General features: G+C 41.6%; 2 protein-coding genes across 3 annotated transcripts; one reads left to right on the forward strand and one right to left on the reverse strand.

Moving 5' to 3' along the window:
• Positions 1-8021: 8021 nt before the first annotated feature.
• mrpl46 (mitochondrial ribosomal protein L46) lies at positions 8022-16114 on the reverse strand. Of its 2 annotated transcripts, none has more exons than XM_039794678.1 (4): positions 15608-16114; positions 11619-11820; positions 11028-11198; positions 8022-8393 (listed from the first exon to the last, which is right to left on the reverse strand). In XM_039794678.1, exons 1-4 carry the CDS (start codon positions 15866-15868, stop codon positions 8149-8151), a joined length of 879 nt encoding a protein of 292 aa, XP_039650612.1. In that variant the 5' UTR covers positions 15869-16114; the 3' UTR covers positions 8022-8148. The 2 variants fall into 2 exon arrangements, with proteins under 2 accessions (XP_039650612.1, XP_039650611.1); XM_039794677.1 differs by having other exon boundaries at positions 8022-8396.
• A 298-nt stretch (positions 16115-16412) lies between these two features.
• On the forward strand, positions 16413-23552 carry mrps11 (mitochondrial ribosomal protein S11). The gene is made up of 6 exons (XM_039794679.1): positions 16413-16593; positions 16799-16903; positions 17086-17184; positions 18549-18678; positions 19811-19876; positions 23363-23552. The coding sequence occupies exons 1-6, from the start codon at positions 16505-16507 to the stop codon at positions 23468-23470; spliced, it is 597 nt and encodes a 198-aa protein (XP_039650613.1). The 5' UTR covers positions 16413-16504; the 3' UTR covers positions 23471-23552.
• Positions 23553-23792: the final 240 nt, after the last annotated feature.

Raw genomic sequence — 23792 nt, forward strand, 5'->3', positions numbered from 1 at the left:
AATCTATGATATATTCATAATAAAAAATGATGAGACACAGCTTTGGATGGAGGGATGGAAGAAGGGAGGGGAAGGAGGAAGGCGAGAAGGAAGGATAGACGGAGGTGTGGAGGACTAAAGCTTCCTCCTGCAGAGTGGAGATTGGGACAGGAGGAAGCAGGAGGAGCGTCTGCCATCTCCAACTGTTCCATCCCAACAACATCACACCCAATCTCTCACTCTGTCCTAATACATTCAGATTCACTCGAGTTGGACTTACACAAAACAGGAACAGCCAAAAGTGAATTATGAAATATTTAATTTGAAGATTGAATGCGTTGCTTCAACTAAACATACCCCGCATCACAGTACAATAACTGTTGCATAAAAATCTACCTCTCATAAATTCACATTCACACATAAATTCACACATTTTTCAACATTAAGCTTACCCATTCAAAGAATATGCACTTCATGGTCCAGGAAAAAAAATTACATTTAACACTGATATTAACCTGAAAATGTTTTCTCTATGGAGCATCGTGTCATTAGAGTGCTTCTGCCTCGGTAGATGCTAGATCGTAGTTACCAAACGTGGTTACCGACAGTAACTGGCATACTGCACAAGCGTCAACACACAGATGGTTATTTGAACCCTGCTACAACTCGATGTTATAGTGATTAAATATGAGGCCAAATACAGCAATGATCTGCTTAATAAATCATTAAACATGAAGACCTGACTCATTGTATAAGTAATGAGCTGTTACCAAACCCTGTCTTGTAAGCCAAACCTAACCTTAACTCTTCATAGCTAGCTAGTGTAGCTAGTTGTTTTGACGCTTGGGCAGTATGCAAGTTACATTCGGTAACCACGTTCGCTAACTAGGTTCTAGCATCTACCCTCTGCTTCACCTACTTACGTACAGTAGCGAAAGTGTGGCTACCAGGATGTAACTTGGCCACAAAAAGTGGCCACTGTAGCCATAACAGGATCATTGAATTTGCCTTTATTTACTCATAGACTCTTAGTCTTAGTTAGGAGTACAGCTCCTTTAAAGATTGTTCTAAAGTTTATGTAGGGATGTGATTTACAATCAAGCAGGTAGAGCTTCAGTGTCTCACTCAAATATACCTCAAATATTGTGGAGGTGGGTTTGGAGGATGAAACAGCTGGGACTCACCTCTAACCCAAATCAACCCCAGCTTTTTCATCCAGGAAAATATGCTCTACTTTGACCGTGTGCTTATGATTGGAGATGAAGATCTTCATCCAGCCAGTGGATGATGCAAAATACAGCATTTCCTCCTCCAGTCTGCCCCCCACCCCTTAGAAAGCCCTCGGCAATGCAGCAGGTACTACATTTGTTGTATTATCAGTTTACACTGCTACAGTCTGCTCTCATCATAGGTGTAATTTACAGGTGGGATTGCTGTAACCCCCCCAATAATGCATTCCAGGATTTTTCAGAATTACTTGTTGCTTTTTTGGACGTTATTGTTGCATTTTGAATGTTTTCGTTGCTTTTTCTGACATTTTTGCCGCAGTTCTTCTACGTTTTTCTTTTGTATTTCAGAGGTTTTTTTCAAAGTTTTTGTTGCTTCTTTCTGAGTTCTGTTGATTTTTTTGAGAGTTTTTTTCCAAACGTTTTCCAAAGTTTGCACGCATTTTCTGATATTTGTCGCCTTTTGACGTTGAGTTTTTCTTTCGACAATTTTTTCGATGTTTTTGTCGCTTTTCTCAATCCATGCAGACATGTCCCGGGACCTCCTTAAGGTGATTATATACTAGACGCAGCCCAGCTGGCCTGTACAAATGTGACGTCATGAGATTGCCGTGACTATTTATACCTGCGCTGGTGCTCGCCACACTAGCTGCAGTCTTCTCCTGAACAGCGGTGGCGCTAATGAGCAAAGGCTACCGACGTTGCTCTTTCTACCCGACCAGAAGAAGAAGAAAAAGGTAAACAGCAGAACTGGCAGCAGCATTGACGTCAATGCTTTGATTTGATTGGATGATCTACTTGGTGGGATCAAGCCTTTCATTCACCATAAAAGAACTCATCTTAACCCAGGAAGTTTACCAGAGAGACTTGCAGTCACTCTGAGAGTCCTGGCATCTGGTTGTTGGCGAACTTATTCAGGCCTCCTGTTTCCGCTTTGTCGCGTGCCTCTGGATCCATAAATCGGACGTGCTGGCCGGATATTACATCATTTTGATGTCACGATGTCGCGCGCCACCTTGGATGCGTCTAGTGTAAAAGCCCCTTTAGATAGTTGGAGATCTCACCCCCCCCCTCTAATGTTGAACCCAAAGTTACGCCCTTGGCTCTCATGGTACAAATACTGTTCTGAGGTTGTAAAATTGTGAAATTAGTGGGGAAGAAGTAGTGGGTTTTGTTGTCAGTGCAATGAAAACAGAACGCTGATTTCAAAAAGTTCAAATATCTTGCTGGTGAAGCTCCATTGCCAAGCAACTGTCAATCAGTCCACACCCACAGTCTAAATAAAGCACATTAGTTGAATGAGTTTATGAGTGTTAATTAATAATAGCTTAGTTTGTTGTCTTTCAAAATTTCTAACTTTGATTTATTAAGTCAGGAATATTTAATGTTCTAAAAAATAAAAATGTAGGGGCTTTAACTTTTATATTGTGTTGAATCAAAATATCTATTTTCAAACACTGCTATGTAGAGTTGCTCAATTTTCTAATTAAATTGAATTTCTAAATGTTTATATATCTTTTTACAGCTATTGTTTTGCAGTGGCTAGATTTTTGTGATAGCTTTAAGTGCTCTGAGTCCTTTTTCTCTTTCCACCCTGGTAGATTCTTTGTTTGATACTAGCATATTGCTGTAGATAGCAGACTGCTTGTTTGTAGAAAGGAATTGTTTGCAGTGTGGTTGCCAGTATAAACTGGCTGTGCAGGGGTATATTGTGTACTTCTGTACAATAGTTTATCTTTATATATCTCTATATACACTTATACTGTTTGCACTCGCTGGTAAGATGTAAGTAGTTGGACTTCTGTGTGATAGAACAATAAGGTTAAATCTAATCTAATGTTAGGTTCTTAGGAACTATCAACACTGGTAAGTGAATGTACATGAATGGTGGTTAACAAAAAGGCAAAACTCCCTTGGCAGACTCCTGTTTCAGTGTGTGCAGCTGTGTGACGCAGGATGGGGCTGAAAGTGTGTGTGCTTAGCTGCCTGTCACTGAATGATTAAGGGTAAGAAATATAGTGCTGGTAGCACTGCATGCTGGGAGAGTGGAACTAAGGAGGGTGGTGGTTAAGGCGCTTAAGGTGGTCCGGCTCGGTCGGGATCCAGAAGCCTTGCTCTGAGCTGCACTACTTTACCTGCATGTTTCTGTGCATTATTGTGTTTTACATAGAGTCTTAATAAGCTTCTTTATCACACGGTTTGTAAGCTGCCTGCTTACATCCCTGCCATAAAATCTCATAGATTTGCATAAAATGTCAAAGAAAGTTGCAGTGTGTAAACACAGTAGATGGGGGAGGGCGTGTGGGGCAATCTTTCATTCTCACTAAAAGTCAGGTTGACTCCAAACAGAGCTGGCCTGTTTACTACAGCTGCTTGCTGTCTTCTGGAGCCAGGCTTTCGTTTATAACAACATATGACACTGACAGGTCGAAGAGGAGAAGTTTGACTGTGTGCTCTTTTGCTCTGAGCCCATTTTTACTGCCCTGCCAAAACCGCTGCCAAACTGTGTCGGTTTTAGCTGTGCAGTATTTTCATAGATATTTATATAAGAATTGTTATGCAATATATGAACATAATTAACAATTGCATCCACCAACAGTGGCACTGAAGAGGAGATACATTTGGTGAAGGCTGGTACCCCTCATAGTGCCCGACGGTGCCATAAGTGAGTGTACTATTATTAGCACAGGACATCCTAATGGAGCTGAGCCCCTCAGCCTGGCAATGCCTCACTCAATGCATTGAACTTCAAAGGATCACAAGAATAAGGTTAAAAGAAATTCAGCGGCTGCTTTAAAATCTGTTTGAAATCCCCCAGTGAGAACGAGGCCAGTGTGGATGGGACAGTGCAGCGGGGTGGTAACATCCAACATGTTTCCTGCAGCAGGGCTTGAAACGAGGCCATCAGCCACCTCAAAGCCTCATTCTCGCCATTTACTGTCTCTCTTTTACCCTTTTCAGTGGCAAAAAAAACTGCAAGACCTTTCTTTTGACATTTGTTATCCTGGTGCTATCATGTGCTATCTAATTGGATGAAGTGGTAGAGTGAGGGGCCAGCATCTGGCAGGAAGAGGAGGTGAGATACTTTACAGAAGTGAAGCTGTGATATTTTACCTGCCTGTCACAGTCTGTTCAGGTGTTTTGGCATTGGCAGGTCTTCACCTTTGTATGGTATATGACAGCTGATGTTGACCTTATAAAGGGGAAAACCCCTTCATAAAACAAACCAATAACACTGACTGTACATGTGCAAAGGTGTCTCGCTAATGTCTGTTTGGAGACTGTTGAAAATGTATCAATTGTTCTAGAAAATTAAAATCATAATTTCAGTTTACTGCAAATTCTTGTGTGTAAAAATCTTCACTTGTAAAGTAACTAGTAAATAAGGATGTAACAGATGAATGTAGTGGAGTAAAAAGTACAATATTTCTCTCTGAAATGTAGTATTAGAAGTAGAAAGTAGCATGAAAAGAAAAGACTCAAGTAAAGTACAAGTACCTCAATTTTGCACTAAAGTACAGTACTTAGTACTTACTTCAATGTACTTGGTTACATTCCAATGATAGTGATGTCATAGTGATGCCATCAGGGTTATCTCAGCTTGGACTCGGAGACTAAAGGTTCATAATGAAAAGCCTGTATTACAAACTAGGGCATGGAGGTGGGCATTCACCAGGCAGGGGGAGTCTAACACAAGGTGACAGTGACTTGCATTATGGGAAATGTAGATTACAGTTTCTTCGGAGCTTGACCAACAGTAGGAACTAAACATCTTGGTCTCCGCTGCTTTGTTTTTGACCATTCATTTTTTTAACGTGTCACTTGCAAGTCCCTTAACTTTATGAAAGTACAATAATATTTTGCTGGACTATGCCTTTAACTGCTAGTGAGAGATCATATTAAAAGATTTGGACAAATAACTCTTACTTTTTAAAACTTGTAAGAAGTACTCAAGGGGTTTCGTATTACACTTCCATGAAGTTGGGAGGACTCACAAGAGACAAAAAAAGAGACTGGTCAAAATGTCATTAGTTAGTCTACATCCACGACGTTCCACTTCCGGGATTGCTCCGGTGCAGGAAATTCCGCCGGATGCATGTCTTTTCCGTTTCCTTCCTCTGTCTCTGTGTTGGTGTTCTAACCTCTGGTGGATTTGTGAGGACTATGGTTAACTGCTCCTCAGATCTCTGCAGGGTAAATCCAGACAGCTAGCTAGACTATCTGTCCAATCGGAGTTTTCTCTTATACAACTATTTTACAGCGGCTCCGGCGGAGCTTAGCGCCGCCCATGACGATGTGATTGGTTTAAAGAAATGCCATTAAACCAGAGCATGTTTTTCACCCATCCAGGAATGCTGTGTGGACTAGCCAGACCCTCTTCTGCTCCCTAATGCAACTCAATAGCATGTTTTAGTTAGTCCCATCCTGATCAGGATCATTTTCTGAGACGTGACAAAGCTCCTCCAGTGACATGGAGGACATTTTATAACTGTTTTCCCAGTCAAAGTAGCGAACCCTATTACATTGATTTTGACATGTAGAATTGGTGGAATGCCCCTTTAACATTTATCTATCTTGCATTTACACAGTTATTTCTCAATCAACAGTCCTCTCTTGTTTTCCACTGAGCAGTTCAACAGCAGCAAGTTTGGGTTAAGTGCCATGCTCAAGGGTACCCTGACTGGTTTTCCATGGATGGTGGACAGACAGTTGATCACTTACAACTCGCTGATGGTTTCAGGATTCAGACTGGCAGCCCTCTGATCCCAAGCCCATTTCTCTATCCTCTCAGGCCCTTTCACGCTTTCATCAGACTCCCCTCGGAGATGAAAGCTGCGGCTGTTGCTCTTTTTGTACCTGTGATTACACCTTGATTTAACATCAGGTACCAGAACTGGACGGAGGCTGCAAGAGCCCACTGTCAGCCGGCAGAACAGTAAGCTCTGGTTCTGTGCTCAAACCAAATCGTCTAACAGTTTATTAATGGCATTTATTAGCTCTGCATGACCTTCATATCTCAGCTGACAGAGCGGCGCTGCTTTGCACCGCCAATCTCACAACCAGTTCAGGCCACGGGCTTTCAACAAACCCTGAAAATAAAGATGGAAAAATCTAATGCCAATGTCTACAACATTAATAACTCCCTATCCCGGCAGATACAAATAGAAAGAACAGGCTGATCGCAGATGCTGGGTTGGGAACATCAGAATGCTCTTACCTAAGACGAATTATCGTAGCTATTCCAGGAACATTTGCCTGCTATGATGGATATTTTCAGTATGAGTAAGAGGAAGCCAAGTTGATCAGAACAGCTCTCTCTGCAGTTCCCCTCTAAGGTCACACACAGGCGTAATTACACAGCTTCTCGCAGTGCTCCTGTGTGACTGGTGTGCAAATACTGCCATCTACTGTTAGACTGGGATACCATGTGGACTGGGAGAATGTGCAGGCCCACACAGTTCAGGATTAAGTGTGCACTGCAGCAACAACACTTTGGTTTTCAGTGCTCGCTGTGTACTCATTAACTGCTGCAGTTCTGAATAAAAAAACTAACTAACTTTCAGTTAATATCGTTGTTTAAGCTGATAATCATTTTTCCTTTCTAACGGATGATAAATAATCATGTGTGATTCTTCCTAATGTTCACATTAACCACACATATGTATCAATAATAAAATGTTTTAAAAATTGATTAGCTAAACTGAACTACAAGTGTGAGTTTAGCTAAGCTTAAAAATCACAAGTGAAAAACCTGTAATGGAAATGTCTAGGTCAGTGGTTCCCAACCTTGTTTCCTTGGCGCCCCCCCTACTCATGTCTAAGAAAAGCTGAGCCCCCCCCCCAAACCAAAGTTGAGGTAACTCTCGAGATAGAGCCTTACTTTCTTTTTTGATACAGAGCAGTTATCAGCATTTTTACGTTTCTCCGCCATGTTTCATTAATAAAATAGTGATGCCGTGGCGGCAGGAAAGACGAGGATGATAGCAGCTAGCAGCTAACAGCTAACAGCTGACCTGATGACAGCAGGGGTCCCAGGTTAAGAGGTCCCGGAGGTTTGGACTACTAAGTAGCCTGCCGACAATTTTAAGCGAGAACAAAAATATCTAGTTTTCATACAGACTTTTGTATACATTATATATTCTAGTGTATTATCAGAATTTGTTTAACATGTGCAAATATATTTTTTTTTTACCTCAACCTCAAATCTTTGCCGCCCCCCTGAGGGGTGCCCGGACCCCAGGTTGGGAACCACTGGTCTAGATAACCCCTCTGTTTCAGAAAATTTGAAACAATTAAACATGAATTTGATTAACACACAGACATTTTATAGGATCTCCACAGATGTTACTATATCCTTCTTTAACTCATTTAAGATTACGGAGTATTATTTCAAATAGCCCATACTGACATGGTCTACATAACTGCATATATCATGAAAAAGCTTTTCTTCTCGCATGTTACAGTGTACTGAAGTTAGTATGGGACACAATGCACGATGGGTAGTTTTAATCACGACATGGTGTGCATGACGCTGTGTTGCCGTTGGTCACCTTTTAAAGCTTGCTATTGGGCGATTCAGTGCTTGAGGGCGGGCATTGTGGGTGCATGTATTTAAGAATCAGACTTTGCTGCAAGTAACTTTTAGCTTCTTTTTACAAAACCTCTAAAGCCTACTTTTTTACTGAGAATGTTGACTCATAAGTCATAGTTAGGACTAATTTTAAGATAATTGTGTTATAGTTTTATACATACGGCCGTAGGTCATGTAAGGTGCAGGTTAAATCTGAGGGTTTTGCTAACTTAAAACCCACACAGTATGGAAAAAAAACTATTTATTTATACAACACATATTGAATGAAAGAACATTTTAGGATACAAGACGACAGGATAAGCAACAACGGTAACTTTCTGGGCCTCATAAATATTGTTCTGTACGTCGGCGTCACAGGTCGAGGATGAAGCGGTCAACCTTCATCATGTATGCTGGTTTCAGGTAGCGCTGCAGTTCATTCTTCTTCACCCACAGAAAAGGAGCGTTTGGGGCTGCGGGGGGGCCGCTGTCTGACAGAATGGCTTTGAAGAAGAACACCTTTGTTCCGACCGAGCTCTCCGTCCGAGCAGCTTTGGGCAGTTTGTACTTGTACACTCCACAGGGGGCGTTGCCGAGGAAAGTCGCCTTGAAACCAGCTGCTGTGGACAGAGAACAGTTCATTCAGCTGGAGACTAAAGGTGAGCTCAAGTGCAGATGTTCAGAAGTTTTGTGCAGATGCTGCAGCTTTATTTAGCCTATGCTGTATTTTAATTAAGTGTGGTCTGTTTCTCATTCTCCGCTGTGACAACAACACTCTCAATTAAGTTTTAATCAAATCTCATGTCGTCTAAATCACATGCTCCCAGTTGGCTCAACAGGCAGACCAACACAGCCATGTGTTCCCACCGAGTCCGGCTGTATTCAAAATGGATTGACTCCTGCTTCTGTGAGGCACTTTAAATAAAACCCTCCACCAAATGGCACAGGGTAATGTCGAGTGGAAAGTCTTAATGGGGAGTGATTGATGAGTTGGCACATTAATAGTTCATGAGAAACAGTTTAACATGCTCAGTCACTGGCGTTTTATTTAAATGCTTAAGAGCTTAAAACCTGGACTTCCACTGGATGCAGAGAGATAGAAAGAAAAGGAAGAAGATGAAAAAAGCTGTTTTACAGATAATGTTAAATCTCTTGTGTCAGGGGTCATCACAGGGTCACTGGAACATTTGTTTGTACGAAATATGGAGATACAAGGTTTCTGCCCGATCGCAGTGTTGCAGATCCATGAGCTCAAACCTAATCTACAGCTGACATCAGTGGATGGGACAGCTTGGAACCAACTTCTGGAATATGAATGGTAAAATGCTGGGTATAGAAAAGATTAGTTGGTTGGACGTTAAATGATGTTCTGATCCTCTTGTTGTGCTTAATCAAGCTATTTGACATCAGATCCCATTAAAACTTGAATGATCCCGAGGATAAAACCGGGTGATACCAGCTAAAGAGATTAGGATGGAGAGTGTGTTGACGATAGTACAACCCATAACAGCTGATATTTAGGATATGGATAGTACCTTACATCCTGCCGTAAGCAATGGTTTTGAGGTTAATTAAAATACATTATAACCAATTTCTACTAGGGTTGGGCATCGTTTGGATTTTTACGATTCCGATTACAATTCCGATTCTTCCTTTCGATTCCGGTTCTTATCGATTCTCGATTCCAATTCTTTGAAGGGTGGAGTTGAAACGGGTCACATGCTTATTTCACAAATAAGAGGAAAGTTTTATTTTGATTCAATGGTGGTTTGCAATTTTACCGGGCTTTTTCAATGCAAAATAAAGCCACACTAGAGCACCGCTTACTGTGCTCCATGGCTGCAACACAACAAGCGCCTGGCCGCTACGGAAACCAAAACTTGTGCATATTAAATTTGGAACCCATGATCAGATTTGAAACCAAATCCTCCAAACGATTCCAATAAAGAAACGATTCCAATGGAATCGTAATTTTTTTACCGATTCCGATTAGGAATCTGTTCTCGATGCCCAACCCTAATTTCTACACACTATTTTTTTCTGTTTTCTTCCCTATTTTTAATTTACAGTTAATATTCTCCTAAAAAGATGCTAGAACTGACCAAAAAAAAAAAGTAAGGCAGTAAAGAACAGTGCTTTTGTATTAAAGCATTAAAACATCACCTATCATAAAGTTTCAGGTTTGTATCAGTGCAATTAAATCAGATTTTAAGTAAAGTTATGTATTGCTATCATCAATGCACTTTTTTTTTATCATAATGTACATGGATAATGTATAATCCATAATGTTTAATCCCGTTTTGTTGACCTAATTGTGTCCTACCTACTTCTGAACAGTTTACATGGAAAGCTATGGACTTTGGAGATAATTAGCAATACCAAAAAACGTCTATCTCGGGAGAACTGATATATTAGATATATTTTAGGAGTAGCTGGAGATTTTATACCTAAAATACCTCTGGGACAAAAGCATGGTGTTAATCGATACCATGCAGACCTCTAAAAAAACTAACTAACTTTTAGTTAATATCATTGTTTAAGCTGATAATCATTTTTCCTGGAAAACCTCGTGTTAAATGTGCTTTCTTTATAACTGATGATAATCATGTAAGTGTGATTCTTCCTAATGTTCACATTAACCACACATATGTATCAATAATAAAATGTTTTTAAACATTGATTAGCTAAACTGAACTACAAGTGTGAGTTTAGCTAAGCTTAAAAATCACAAGTGAAAACCCTGTAATGGAAATGTCTAGATCAGTGGTTCCCAACCTTGTTTCCTTGGCGCCCCCCCTACTCATGTCTAAGAAAAGCTGAACACCTCCCAGTGTTAATATAAAAAAAGGCACCGTCATAATATATATTAAATATATTATAACCACATAAAAACTCTGCACATGGGGACTTTGCATTTCTGATATCAACCAGTGTTGCCTACATGTCTAATATTTTATATAGTAATATAATGACAAATTGAATATATTTCATAGTTAATGGAGGGATGGATGGAGAGTTAATGATAGGTCTCCATGAGCTGCATTAAACATTCAGCTCAAAGTGGCTTCAGTGAAGTTTCAGTGCCCTGTGATTAAACAGAATTGAAGGGAAAATCACTTAAATGCTTATTATGAAATACTACATACTAATTTAGAGGGTTTCAAAACAGTGGACTGAATAGCAGCACAACCTAGCACCAGCTTCCTTCAAACATTAATTGCATCAGCCTTTAAAACTCATGTCTACGTTACCTGGCAGGGAAGTGAGGGCTCTCTCGGCTGTCTGCCGCAGCGTTTCTCCTTCCTGCCACGGAGTCTGAGGCAGCAGCCACAGCTTCTCACCCCCGACCTTCTGCTCGGCCAAGAGAAGCAGCGAGTTGGCCAGGCAGCGCTCCAACGAGGTCAAGTCCTTATCTGCATCAGCTAAACAAGAGACAGGACCGTCAACGGCACTCACAACAGCTACTGTACGTCTCTCTGTGACTGGAGAGCTGAATGTACACAAACTTTGGAAATGTCACAGGGAATAAAATGCTAATTGGGAGTGCTGCAGCTAAAAGACTTCCTGAATGTCAAAAAAAACATTAGAATCCTGCACTGAAAGTAATATTAAGCCTCTTTCCTCCCTGGTAATTTACTTTAAACCCAGATGTGTGCAACGCATTCAGATTATCTAAATTTCTTTTCCACTTGATTAATGATCGGAGCGAGACAAAAGGCTGAATACCATCATCTATTTCATCAGGCACATTTGTAATATTCGAGGAGATTTTCCTCTTGTTTATTTTCTGGTTTACTTGTGTACCCCACTGGTCAAACATTTTGTTCATTTCCCATACTGACCCGTGACCCTCAGCGCTGGCTGGAAGCTCTTCAGCTTCTGCTCCCAGGAGTCTTCCAGGTCCTGAGCCAACACGATCTCCTGGTCCCCACGCTCGCCCTCTTCATCCGAATCATAGTCGTCTGCCTGCTTCCGACTCATCCTCTCAGCGTCCTCCAGCAGCCGCAGCTCGTGGTCCGACAGCAAGCTTTTCTCCAACTCAAGCTGAAATTAAGTCAAAGCATGTCTCCATCTCAACCAACAGGATGCTGTGCAGACCTCTGTGTTTACTGACCCCACTGACTGTCCGGCTGTCATCTGCCTTATATCAACCTTATATCCTAAATTATTTTACAGCTGGAGTCACAATATGTGAAATATCAGAGTCCACAGCTGCATCAAATGTGTAGGAGCACAAAGCAAGATGGACAGAATGTATATCATGATAATACTAAATTACTTTTATGTACTTGTACACCAACACAAATCAACGGTTACTATAATAAACTTCATGGTCATGGTAAGTCTGATAAAATTGGGTTTTTTCAAATTGATTTAGATCTAACTTTGAGGCAAACTGCTAAAAGGGTTTGCCTTTTAGTTATTTACTCTCATTGCATACATTAGAAGTTGCCACACTGATTATTGCACATGTCATTTCAAAATATGATTTTTTTTCTATAAACTGAACATACTGTGCGATAATCTTAGGTGGACTACTTAACGTTATGCCTCTGAATTAAAGAGCCTCATGATTAGAGAGGGTTTTAAAGTGTTCATATTATGCTTTCTGGCTTTTCCCCTTTCCTTTAATGTGTTATATATCTTTTTTGTTGATGTTATAGTAGAGCTGGGCGATAGGGAGAAAATCAGATATCACGATATTCTTGACCAAATACCTCGATATCAATATTGCGGCGATATTCTAGGGTTGACAATTGGTGCGTTAACAACATTGGTGCAGGATGCTGTGGTAGCCATGCTGGTTCAGTATGCCTTCAATTTTGAATAAATCCCCAACAGTGTCACCAGCAAAGCACCCCCACACCATCACACCTCCTCCTCCATGCTTCACGGTGGGAACCAGGCATGTAGAATCCATCCGTTCACCTTTTCTGCGTCGCACAAAGACACGGCGGTTGGAACCAAAGATCTCAAATTTGGACTCATCAGACCAAAGCACAGATTTCCACTGGTCTAATGTCCATTCCTTGTGTTTCTTGGCCCAAACAAATCTCTTCTGCTTGTTGCCTCTCCTTAGCAGTGGTTTCCTAGCAGCTACTTGACCATGAAGGCCTGATTCGCGCAGTCTCCTCTTAACAGTTGTTCTAGAGATGTGTCTGCTGCTAGAACTCTGTGTGACATTCATCTGGTCTCTAATCTGAGCTGCTGTTAACTTGCGATTTCTGAGGCTGGTGACTCAGATGAACTTATCCTCAGCAGCAGAGGTAACTCTTGGTCTTCCTTTCCTGGGGTGGTCCTCATGTGAGCCAGTTTTGTTGTAGCACTTGATGGTTTTTGCAACTGCACTTGGGGACACATTCAAAGTTTTCGCAATTTTCCAGACTGACTGATCTTCATTTGTTAAAAGGAATACGCCACAGTTTGTTGAAATTGGGTTATTCGCCGTCTCCTCTATATTTATATAGGTGGGCAAACGCATTTTTGTCTGAGTGCATGCATTGTCTTAGTCCGGCGGTGCCGTGGCTAGCTTAGCTTAGCGTAATGAATGCAATCCTTTGTGGCCGTGTAGCATATCGTGAGTAACAGTGACCCAACAACAAAAACGAAACCTAATTATTTCTTGTGGCCTGCGTATTCACAACGAGTAAAAAGAGCAATGCAGATTAATACTAGATGATTTCCTAGGCAGATACTGACTTGGGACTATATTGGGTGGAAGTAGACTGAAGCCGAAGCACTGCTACTCGGGCACAGAGATATCGGCAGCCCACGGGGGGGGGGGGGTTCTCGGTTACCGTTTTACTGAAATGCCGCTGCCCTGACGAGACTTCTCTACTTCACAAAAATGGATTAAAGTGAAATCGATCAAAAGCGTTAGCTTTGTAAGACCATAGAGTATGTGTTATATAAATGGCATGACGAAATTCAAAGAGTAAATATATACGCAATGTATGTCGAAAGCCCGTGGAGCCCCGCAGGCTGCCGATATCTCTGCGACCAAGTAGCAGTGCTTCGGCTGTGCTTCTACACAATATAGTCCCAAGTAACCGTCAAGTAACCGCCGACTCTTCAATCTGCATTGCTATTTTTACTCGTTGTGAATACGCAGGCCACAAGAAGTAATTAGGTTTTGTTTTTGTTGGGTCACTTTTACTCACGACATGCTACACGCCCACAAAGGATTCCATTAATTACGCTAAGCTAAGCTAGCCACGGCACCGCCGGACTAAGGCAATGCGTGCACTGAGACTAAAATGCGTTTGCCCACCTATATAAATATAGAGGAGACGGCGAATAACCCAATTTCAACAAACGGTGGCGTATTCCTTTAAAGTAATGATGGCCACTCGTTTCCCTTTACTTAGCTGATTGGTTCTTGCCATAATATGAATTCTAACAGTTGTCCAATAGGGCTGTTGGCTGTGTATCAACCTGACTTCTGCACAACACAACTGATGGTCCCAACCCCATTAATAAGGGAAAATATTCCACTAATTAACCCTGACAAGGCACACCTGTGAAGTGAAAACCATTTCAGGTGACTACCTCATGAAGCTCATTGAGAGAACACCAAGGGTTTGCAGAGTTATCAAAAAAAGCAAAGGGTGGCTACTTTGAAGAATCTAAAATATAAGACATGTTTTCAGTTATTTCACACTTTTTTGTTAAGTACATAATTCCACGTGTTCATTCATAGTTTTGATGCCTTCAGTGAGAATATACGATGCAAATAGTCATGAAAATGAGAAGGTGTGTCCAAACTTTTGGCTTGTACTGTGTGTGTGTGTGTGTGTGTGTGTGTGTGTGTATATCTATCTATCTATCTATCTATCTATCTATCTATCTATCTATCTATCTATCTATCTATCTATCTATCTATATATATATATATATATATATATATATATATATATATATATATCTCACACATATACACACACACACACACACATTTCAAAAACAGGAGCGTCAGTAGCGTATGGAAGAACCATACACAGCCAAGACAGCCTGGCACCTCCTCCTCATGCTGGTCACCAGCCTGGTCACACACTGCTGTGGGATGGCATCCCATTCTTCAACCAGCATTTGTCGCAAGTCAGCAAACGTGGTTGTGTTGGTCACTCTGGCACAAACCGCACACATATCTCCACAGTCTGGGACCGAACTCTATCCTCCAAGATAACGCTTGACCCCACAGGGCGGGGTTTATCAGAGACTACCTTCAGGATGTGGGAGTGGGGAGGATGGAATGGCCTGCCAGCAGCCTGACCTCAACCCCATTCAACACTTGTGGGATCAGCTTGGGCGTGCTGTTCGTGCCAGAGTGACCAACACAACCACGTTGGCTGACTTGCGACAAATGCTGGTTGAAGAATGGGATGCCATCCCACAGCAGTGTGTGACCAGGCTGCTGACCAGCATGAGGAGGAGGTGCCAGGCTGTTGTGGCTGTTTATGGTTCTTCCACACACTACTGAGGCTCCTGTTTGTGAAATAAATAAATTGTTAAATTGCCAATATGTCTTGTTATTTCAGACTTCAATCATCCAATCCACCAAACAAGTAAATGGCAGAATAAGCTGTTTGGCATTGGCAGAGAAGATTTGGCAAATTTTTCATGAGCGCAACCCACATACTCAGCTCTGCTGCTCATCCCACAAGTGCATTTTCCTTACAAATGGGGCAACATTTGAAAGGGAACTAAACAGGCTTTCCAACGGTATAACATTTATTGCCAAAAAGCATTGTTACCACAGTGAAATAATCTACCAAACACACATTTCTTATATATATATGATAAGACATGATATGGTGAAGAGCGGACTGACCTGGAGCATGAGGTCGGTGAAGCGGCGCTCTAGCGGGCCGCAGTCCGCGGAGATGACCGGGAGTCTTTGCAGACACACGGCTGCCATCAAAGTCCACGGAGAACTCGCCTTTTCCGTCACACTTTTGGCCTGCATAGTCGCCCGACGAACACACGCGCTGCGGGAAAACGGACGAAAGGCCGAGCTCCCGCCCGCTGTCCGACTGAAAGACAGCAACTGGAAGAGAGACCGAGGAGCCATCCTTCTACAGGGAGCAGACATCTTTTTCTGCTACATTCAATGTATATGCAAAAAAGTCCCGACGGCGGCAAAACAGGCTGGAGGAGGGATTTTCAACCACGTTATTCCCTCGGTGATACCAGAAGACAAAAACATGAACCCCAGTTTCCGATATAAAGTGTTGTCCTTTATCTAAGCATGGGGCAGATTGAGTGTTACTTGAGGCAGAGTCGGTTTAGTATAGAGGATCTTTGCTTAAGGGCTTCAAGCGAGTTTTCACCATGGTAGTTTCATATCTACGAGGGTTTATGTAGTACTTGAAGGCAGCATGTTTCTACTTCTACCCACAATCCTGTGCAGAAAAAACGAACGGTCTATTCAGCGTAAAGTGGGGGAGGCTGATATTATTATAATCTTTTTTATTAAGAAAACATCTCATTGTACTACAGACATATATTTTCATATTTATTAAAATAACTTTTGTATTATTCAATAAATTGAGTGAAGTGACGACTGTAGTTGTAATAGTAATACTATTGTTTTTGTGACCTTGCCACCCCTCAAAAGATTAAGATGGTACTGGTCTCCTCTGCATTTACAGCACCTTCAATGTCACATTTGTTGTGTGTAAAGAAGCTGGATGTCTGACAGCGAATTTGTTTTTTAAACCTATCAAACATGTATAAACTAAATTGTATATCAGTTAGTTCTGTGGGCAACGTATGCCGACAGCTTGCTGCCTCCCTAAATGCAAATGGTAGTTCTCTGTAAGTGTTCTGTGGTTGACTAGTATCTTTGTTAGCTAACGGCTAGCTCTAATGAAGTCAGCCAGCTGCAGCATGCTGAGTTCTAGCAGGCTTCAAACTGTATATAATGTCCAGAGGACATTTGTGATGATCGTAGAACAAACTAGTTTTTAGACAAGCCACACTGGTTTATGACGATGGTGTTAATGCTAGTTTGTGATTCTAGGTGTGGAAGCTCTGAGCTGCAGCGGACACTGTGTACCGGTGCTGTCCGACTTCAGGAGACCGTAGCATCCGCCACAGAGTCTGGGAAATCCTCCAGAGACTCCAGGTCAGACAACATCACATGATGTACATAGCTGTCTACTAACTTAATGATTCTGTTTTTTTTTATTGTATTAAATTAAAGGGAAAATACTATAAATATATATGTTTGCTCAGTAAATAAAAACACACCTCACTGCAGTATAATACTGTTGTGATGAGATATTAACCTTAGTTTGAATCCTTTAGCCATTTTCCTCCACTGCCTGGCCAGGAAAGTTCACTGAGATGGGGTGGAAAGAAGTTTGAGGAGTTACCAATCGCTCACATTAAAGCCACATACAACAAGTAAGTGCAAACTGCAAAAGTGACAATAAAACAGTGATTCACTAAGATCATTTTGATCTTCAAATAATTTAGGTTAGGTCACTGGATCCCTAGTCTCGCATTGCCAGACCTATTTGCACAGCACTGTGGAGTTAAGTCTGGCTACACCACAGATACATTCTAGGATAGGAGAAAAAAAAACGCTCTGGGTTGTTCACATTCCCAACCAATCACAGTTGTCTTGGCCACTAAGCTCCAGACGCAGCGACGGTGGCTCTGCTAAATAGTCTCAGGAAGGAACAAAAGAAAACTCCACATATAATATTAAATGAAGTTAACTGTTGACACAAAACAGTACCGTGAGCTATTTAAATGAGCCGATACATGGTTAAACCTCATTGGCTCTTACCAGTGTATCGCCGTGTGTACTCCATTCACAGCAATCCCACCAATCAGTCCCAAAACGTCCCAGTCAGAGAGGAAATGACCTAAACATATTCTTTGTAAATCTTTAAAATCATTCACCTAAAGAACCAAGCAGGCCTGCCTTGTTGCACCATCCAAACTTTCTACAAAACTTGCCATTTTTAGTGTGTAGCTCGCTAGCTCAAAGTTTGTTGTTGTTTCCCGAAGCGAAGGGATTTTGAGAACGGCGACACACAGAGACAGGAAGGTGAAGGATAAAGCCTGACAATGCGCCGGTGGTCAGGCTTTATCCTGGAAATGTACTTCTGTTGATCCAGACTACTGGATCCAAAATGGGACTAGTGGGAAAAATGATGTTGGAGAGCAGATTGTAACTTCCATTTGTCACTTTGAATAATAATAGAACAATAGAAACAAACAAGTAATCATTTAGAAACTATATTTTAAACTAATACGTATTATTAAATTTAACCTGATGGTCTAGTGGAGTCTAGTGGAGTCTAGTGGGTGTTGAGTTGAGATTTGTAGGACAGGATTTTTGAACCAATTAAAGCAGACTCCTGTGGCCGTGTTGTCTCAGTGGGTAGAGCAGGCGCACATATATTTAGAAGTTTATGCCTCAACGCAGAGGTCCAGGGTTTGAGTCCGACATGTGACGATTTCCTCCATGTCTTCCCTCTCTCTCTCTCCTTTCTCACCTAGCTGTCCTGTCCATTAAAGGGGGAAAAGCCCCCCCCCCCCCAAAAAAAAGAAGAAGCAGACTCCTACAGAGTTAATGAATTTAGCTTTAGCTATGCTGCTTATTAGCTTTTATGTGATGCAGTCAAATCAGTGAAGGGATATCTATCTATCTATCTATCCAGTTATCAGTGCAACGGTGTATGATATACATATTTCTGACTACTCAGAACAATCTGTTGTGAGTCAGTGACCCAGTAAACTTTCCTGTCCCGTACCAGCACACACATCCAGCTGACAGAGAGCACAGGACAGTCGCTTGTCAGGACGTCCTGCGGAACTGAAGGCTTCAAGAACATCAAGAAGTCTACGCCCATCGCTGCTCAGACTGCCGGCATCTCTGCTGCTGCGGTACGTTCTCCTCCTAACTCGCTGTGAGAGATCAGGAACATATGACTGGTAGGCAAGTTATACAAGCAGGATTTAGATTTGTTTGAAATAAATTACATGCTTCCCGCAGGGTCTTAAAAGTATAAAAAAAGAAGTCTTAAATGTAATGTTCTATGCAAAAAATATTTTATTCATTTCATTTTATTATGAGTACAAACACACTTATATTTTATTAAATTCATGTAACATTACTTGGTAAATACTTCTTTTCTCCAAAAAGTTGGCATCAAATCCCATCTTGGGTGGTATTGAAAAAGTCGTAAATGTAATATGTCATTTATAAATATGAAATGTTTGTTGCTCTTTGAGGACTGTGAGGGAGTGCAGCAGTTGGTGTTTTAAACTTAATATTAGCCTGATTTCTGAAGACTTCTGGTTCACAGGAAACACACTAGAGAAATGAAATGAAATGAAGTGTTTTTATCACATGGGCAGATATGTGAGATTATTCTGGCATATGATCTGATGTTTAAATGTTAAAGAACTGAAAATGGAAATACGGTAACAGTAAATGTTTTTGGAGTTTTGTTTCTCTTGTTTTTTTAGTGATTGAAAGAAAATGAACCAAAATCTCCTAGAAGTAAAGTCATGCTGGTCAAACACTGTCAGGTTATTCTCTTCTTCAGACAATAAAATATGGCTGCTACTACCAATTATTTTCATGATCTATTGACCTGCTTATTTTCTGAATTAACCAATCAATCGCTTAGCCTAGAAAATGTCAGAACAATGATGAAATGCCCAAGATCCCAAAACCCAAAGATATTCAGTAAATCCTCTGGTATGTTTGGCATTATTCCACCACTCATTTTAGCTCTACGGCCAACACAATAAACCATTAATTCTATTCTAAACCCATAGGTAAACATGGAGAAAAGCTGAGTCTCCAACAGATACATGTTGTCCCGGTGTATGAGTTGTAATGTAACAAAATGTTAAGTTTTTTTGCGGTTTTTGGCATATATAAAGGTGAAGTTAATTTCTCCTAATGCTAGGGTTCTACCAAATGAAAGGTATCTAGCTGTTGAGGGTCGTGGAGTCAGATGGATGGCTCCAGACATCAATCAGTCTTCTGTGTGTCTCCTCTAAACAGAAAGCCACAGCCAAGGGCGTGACGTTTGTCCGTGTCGTGGTCAAAGGCCTTGGCCCTGGACGTCAGGTGAGTAGAAGAAGAAAATATGGAACCACCTTGTGATCTCATTACACTGTGTATGTAGGTCCACAAAATGTCTCAAAGGTCCCATATTCTCCTTATTTTTAGGTTCATACTTGTGTTTTGGGTGTCTGCTAGAACATGTTTACGTGCTTTAATGTAAAAAAACCTTTCTGAATATTCACCCTGTCTGAAACGCTCCAGTTTAGTGCCTGTCTCTTTAGGCCCCCCTACCAGACTGATCTCAATAAGTGGTGTATGTATGACACGCCAATTTGTATGCCATTTTGGCGTGTTATCAAGATGCATAATCGCTTTTTAGCGTGTTTATCGACGCCATTTGGCCTCCGTTGATTACATTAGCTTGCGATTGCGTGTCAATTGACGCCATAGCGAGTAGTATGAAAGGCCGAAAATCCACGTAGGGAGGTTGGTCGGGGGGGGGATGGGTTGAAACACAGGACTTTCACCCAGGAGACCGGGGATGGCTCAAAATAAATACTGCCTGTGTGCAGTATTTTTTATATATATATATATATATATATATATATATATATATATATATATATATTCCTATATATATACTCACAAAAGTGAGTACACCCCTCACATTTTAGTAAATATTTCATTACAACACTGAAGAAATTACACTTCGCTACAATGTAAAGTATTAAGTTTACAGCTTGTATAACAGTGTAAATGTGCAGCCATTCATTTAATTTTGGTGGATTTGATAGTTTCCATGTCCTCGTCATCTGCTGCATGGCAGTCACACGTAGTATGTTAAAGGGGTGATAGAATGATTATATAGGGTATTTCACACTGTTCCTTATGGTCTCCTAATGGGGTATGTAACATTAGTTGGGCTGAAAATGGCCTGGTTGATATTTTATTGGCCCTTATGCATCCCTGTGTTTTGGCCCTATTTGTAACAAGAGCTTTTCTTCCAAATATGGTATGGTCATGAATATTTAGATGAGCTGCGCGCTGCTTGGTTGAGCCTTAGCCCCGTACACACACATAGAGACGCGCGCTGATTGGTTGAGCGACTCGCCATACACACGCATTAGAGGTCGCGTGCTGATTGGTTGAGCGAATCTCCAATACACAGACATTAGAAACGCGACAGAATCTCATATTCCAGACACTGCAATGTTTCCTTACCAAATTCACTTCTGACACTTTTTTATGCGAGAAATCAACTATATAAAGCTCAAATATGGGCCGTTTTACGAAAATGGATGGCTAATTGCAAATTTGGTAAAACTGTGTGTCGGAGTTCAGCTGCCTGTGTTAGGGCTCGCCGCCCGGCCTGCCTTCCTCCACAGACCCCGGCTTGCTGTGAGCTCGATTGAGCTCCGGAACGGCTGCTGCAGCCCACAGCACCTCATACCCGCGCAAAGTCACTACCAAACGCCGCTGCCCTGAGGAAGCCACAGGGCCCGCATCTCCTCTCTTCCTGCTAGCTAAATGGCCCGTGTGTGAGGCGGCGGTCAGCGAGCTTGTTACACCAGCAATCTCTTACCAAATGTTACACACATGTCACGCCACATAGCTATACAACATATAACTATATGTTTTATAAAGCTAACAACGGTGTCCGATTTCAAGTTAATGAATATTTGTAAGCTGTTACGGGTTTCGTTAGCTGCGACTGTCCCTGCAATCCCTATGTGTACAGATTGCGGCTAGTTAGCTTCATTTTGTTGGGGTTAATTTGAGTATATTTACAGTTTGAATTTCGTCACGCCACTTATACAACATCTAACTATATGTTTTATAAAGCTAACGACTGTCCGATTTCAAGTTAATGAATATTTGTGAATTCCAGAGGAATTCTAAGAGGAGGCTAGCTAGCTCTCATTGATAGAGCTCCATCCAGTCGCGAGGCTCTATCAATGAGACTCATGGACAAGCGGCTTTATTTTCCCAATCGTTTGTTTAAATAACTCAACACATTATAATTACACACATTATAAGATTAACTAGAATCTGTGGTAAGAGAATGCTGGCGTAACAAGCTCGCTGACCGCGCTCACTCACATACACCGGGCATTTAGTTAGCGAGCAGGAAGAGGGGAGTTGCAGGCCCTGGAGCTCTGTCAGAGCAGCGTTCGGTTAGTAGTCCACCAGCCCAAACGGTGACTTTGCGCGGGTATGAGGTGCTGTGGGCTGCAGAGACGTACGGAGCTCAATCGGGCTCACAGCAAGCCGGTGTTACACCGGGTCTGTGGAGGAAGGCAGGCCCGCGCGGGCACAGGCAGCAACACAGGCAGCACCAGCCTCTGAAGTCCGACACAGTCGGACAAAATTTGCAATTAGACATCAATTTTCGTAAAACGGCCCATATTTGACCTCTAAGTAGTTGATTTCCGCATAAAAAATTCTCCAGAAGTGAATTTAATGGTAAAATAGCATATGAACAATGTATACATTTTCTGAGATCTGCGACCTAGATTCAGAAGACTAACTGATCTCAGGTCAGTTGTGTAGCCTATGTAAATGTTAGGGGACCGTTCTCTTAATACACCCATGGGCTGACAAAGGTTCCGGTTTTTGGGAGGTTGACGTCAACTTCCAGCTTTGTTGGGATTCGCCCGTTTTCAGCGGCAGTTTCAAAATATGAAATTTTCATAGTAAAGGGGTGTCAATGGGATTTTGAGCTTCTATGTATGTCCTATTTACCCACCGAACTGTCGTTATTCAACTATGACAGGGTAAAATCGGTTTTGCATTCTATCACCCCTTTAAAAGAGATGCATGTCTTCTGAAAGTATCATTTCTTTTAGGTTAATACCCAAAGTAGTCTCAATTTTCAGAGGTCCTTTTAAATCAAAAATATACTTTAGGGTTTTCTCGACCTCTTCCCAAAGGGGTATTAATAGTGGACGTGTGTAGTTTGCAGAGAGAGAGAGAGAGAGAGAGAGAGAGAGAGAGAGAGAGAGAGAGAGAGAGAGAGAGAGAGAGAGAGAGGAAAGAGAGAGAGAGAGAGAGAGAGAGAGAGAGAGAGAGAGAGAGAGAGAGAGAGAGAGAGAGAGAGAGAGAGAGAGAGAGAGAGATCTTTTGTCCAAAAGGTTTTAAATTAACAATGATCATTTTTGCTTAATGAATGACTTCAACGATTATTCAGCTGTCAAAATCTTCCATTAATCAATTAAACAAATTGTTTCAACTCTGCTTAATATGTATCTGATAACGACTTGTATACACATTTTTCATGGTTATTTCATTAATAAAAATGGCCTCATATTTTAAAGTTGCAGGATAGCACATGAAGTTCAGAAAGTATAAAGAAGCCCAGTAGGATAACAGGATGAGAGTGTTCTGTGATGTGGGCGTGCAGCTCATATAAACCGGTCACTGTGTGAAGAAAAGACACTAATTAATCTCAGGGTCATTTCAGGCTCTTTAAGGAGCCACCCACATCTAGATCTGTTCCCATTAGCGTCATCAGTGAATGAATGAATGAATGGATGTTTCTCTGTTGTGCAGTCTGCGATCAAAGGCTTGACAATGGGAGGCCTGGAGGTGGTATCGATCACCGACAACACCCCCGTGCCGCACAACGGATGCCGCCCACGCAAAGCCAGAAGGACGTGATCTCCGCGAACCAGAATGCACTGCAGCAGGAGGAAGCGGTTGTTGTTGTAATATGCTAATAAAGTGTTTTGTTGTTACATAACTTTCCCCGGCTCTGAGATGACCCTGCATAATTAATTAGTGGAAATAATTACAGGTGGTGTTATTAATGAGCTGAGCACAGGTGTCTCAGTCCTCTGCTACGACACATGAATAATCCTTCAGACTCACTGCAAGCACTCTGATGCTCATTAGTACGCTGATGTCTGATGACACGGGGGGGAAGAGAAGCAGCAAGGTTTCACTACGTCAGTGCCACACACACACACACACACACACACAC

This window comes from Perca fluviatilis, chromosome 3 (assembly GCF_010015445.1).
Source record: "Perca fluviatilis chromosome 3, GENO_Pfluv_1.0, whole genome shotgun sequence".
Lineage (NCBI taxonomy): Eukaryota > Metazoa > Chordata > Actinopteri > Perciformes > Percidae > Perca > Perca fluviatilis.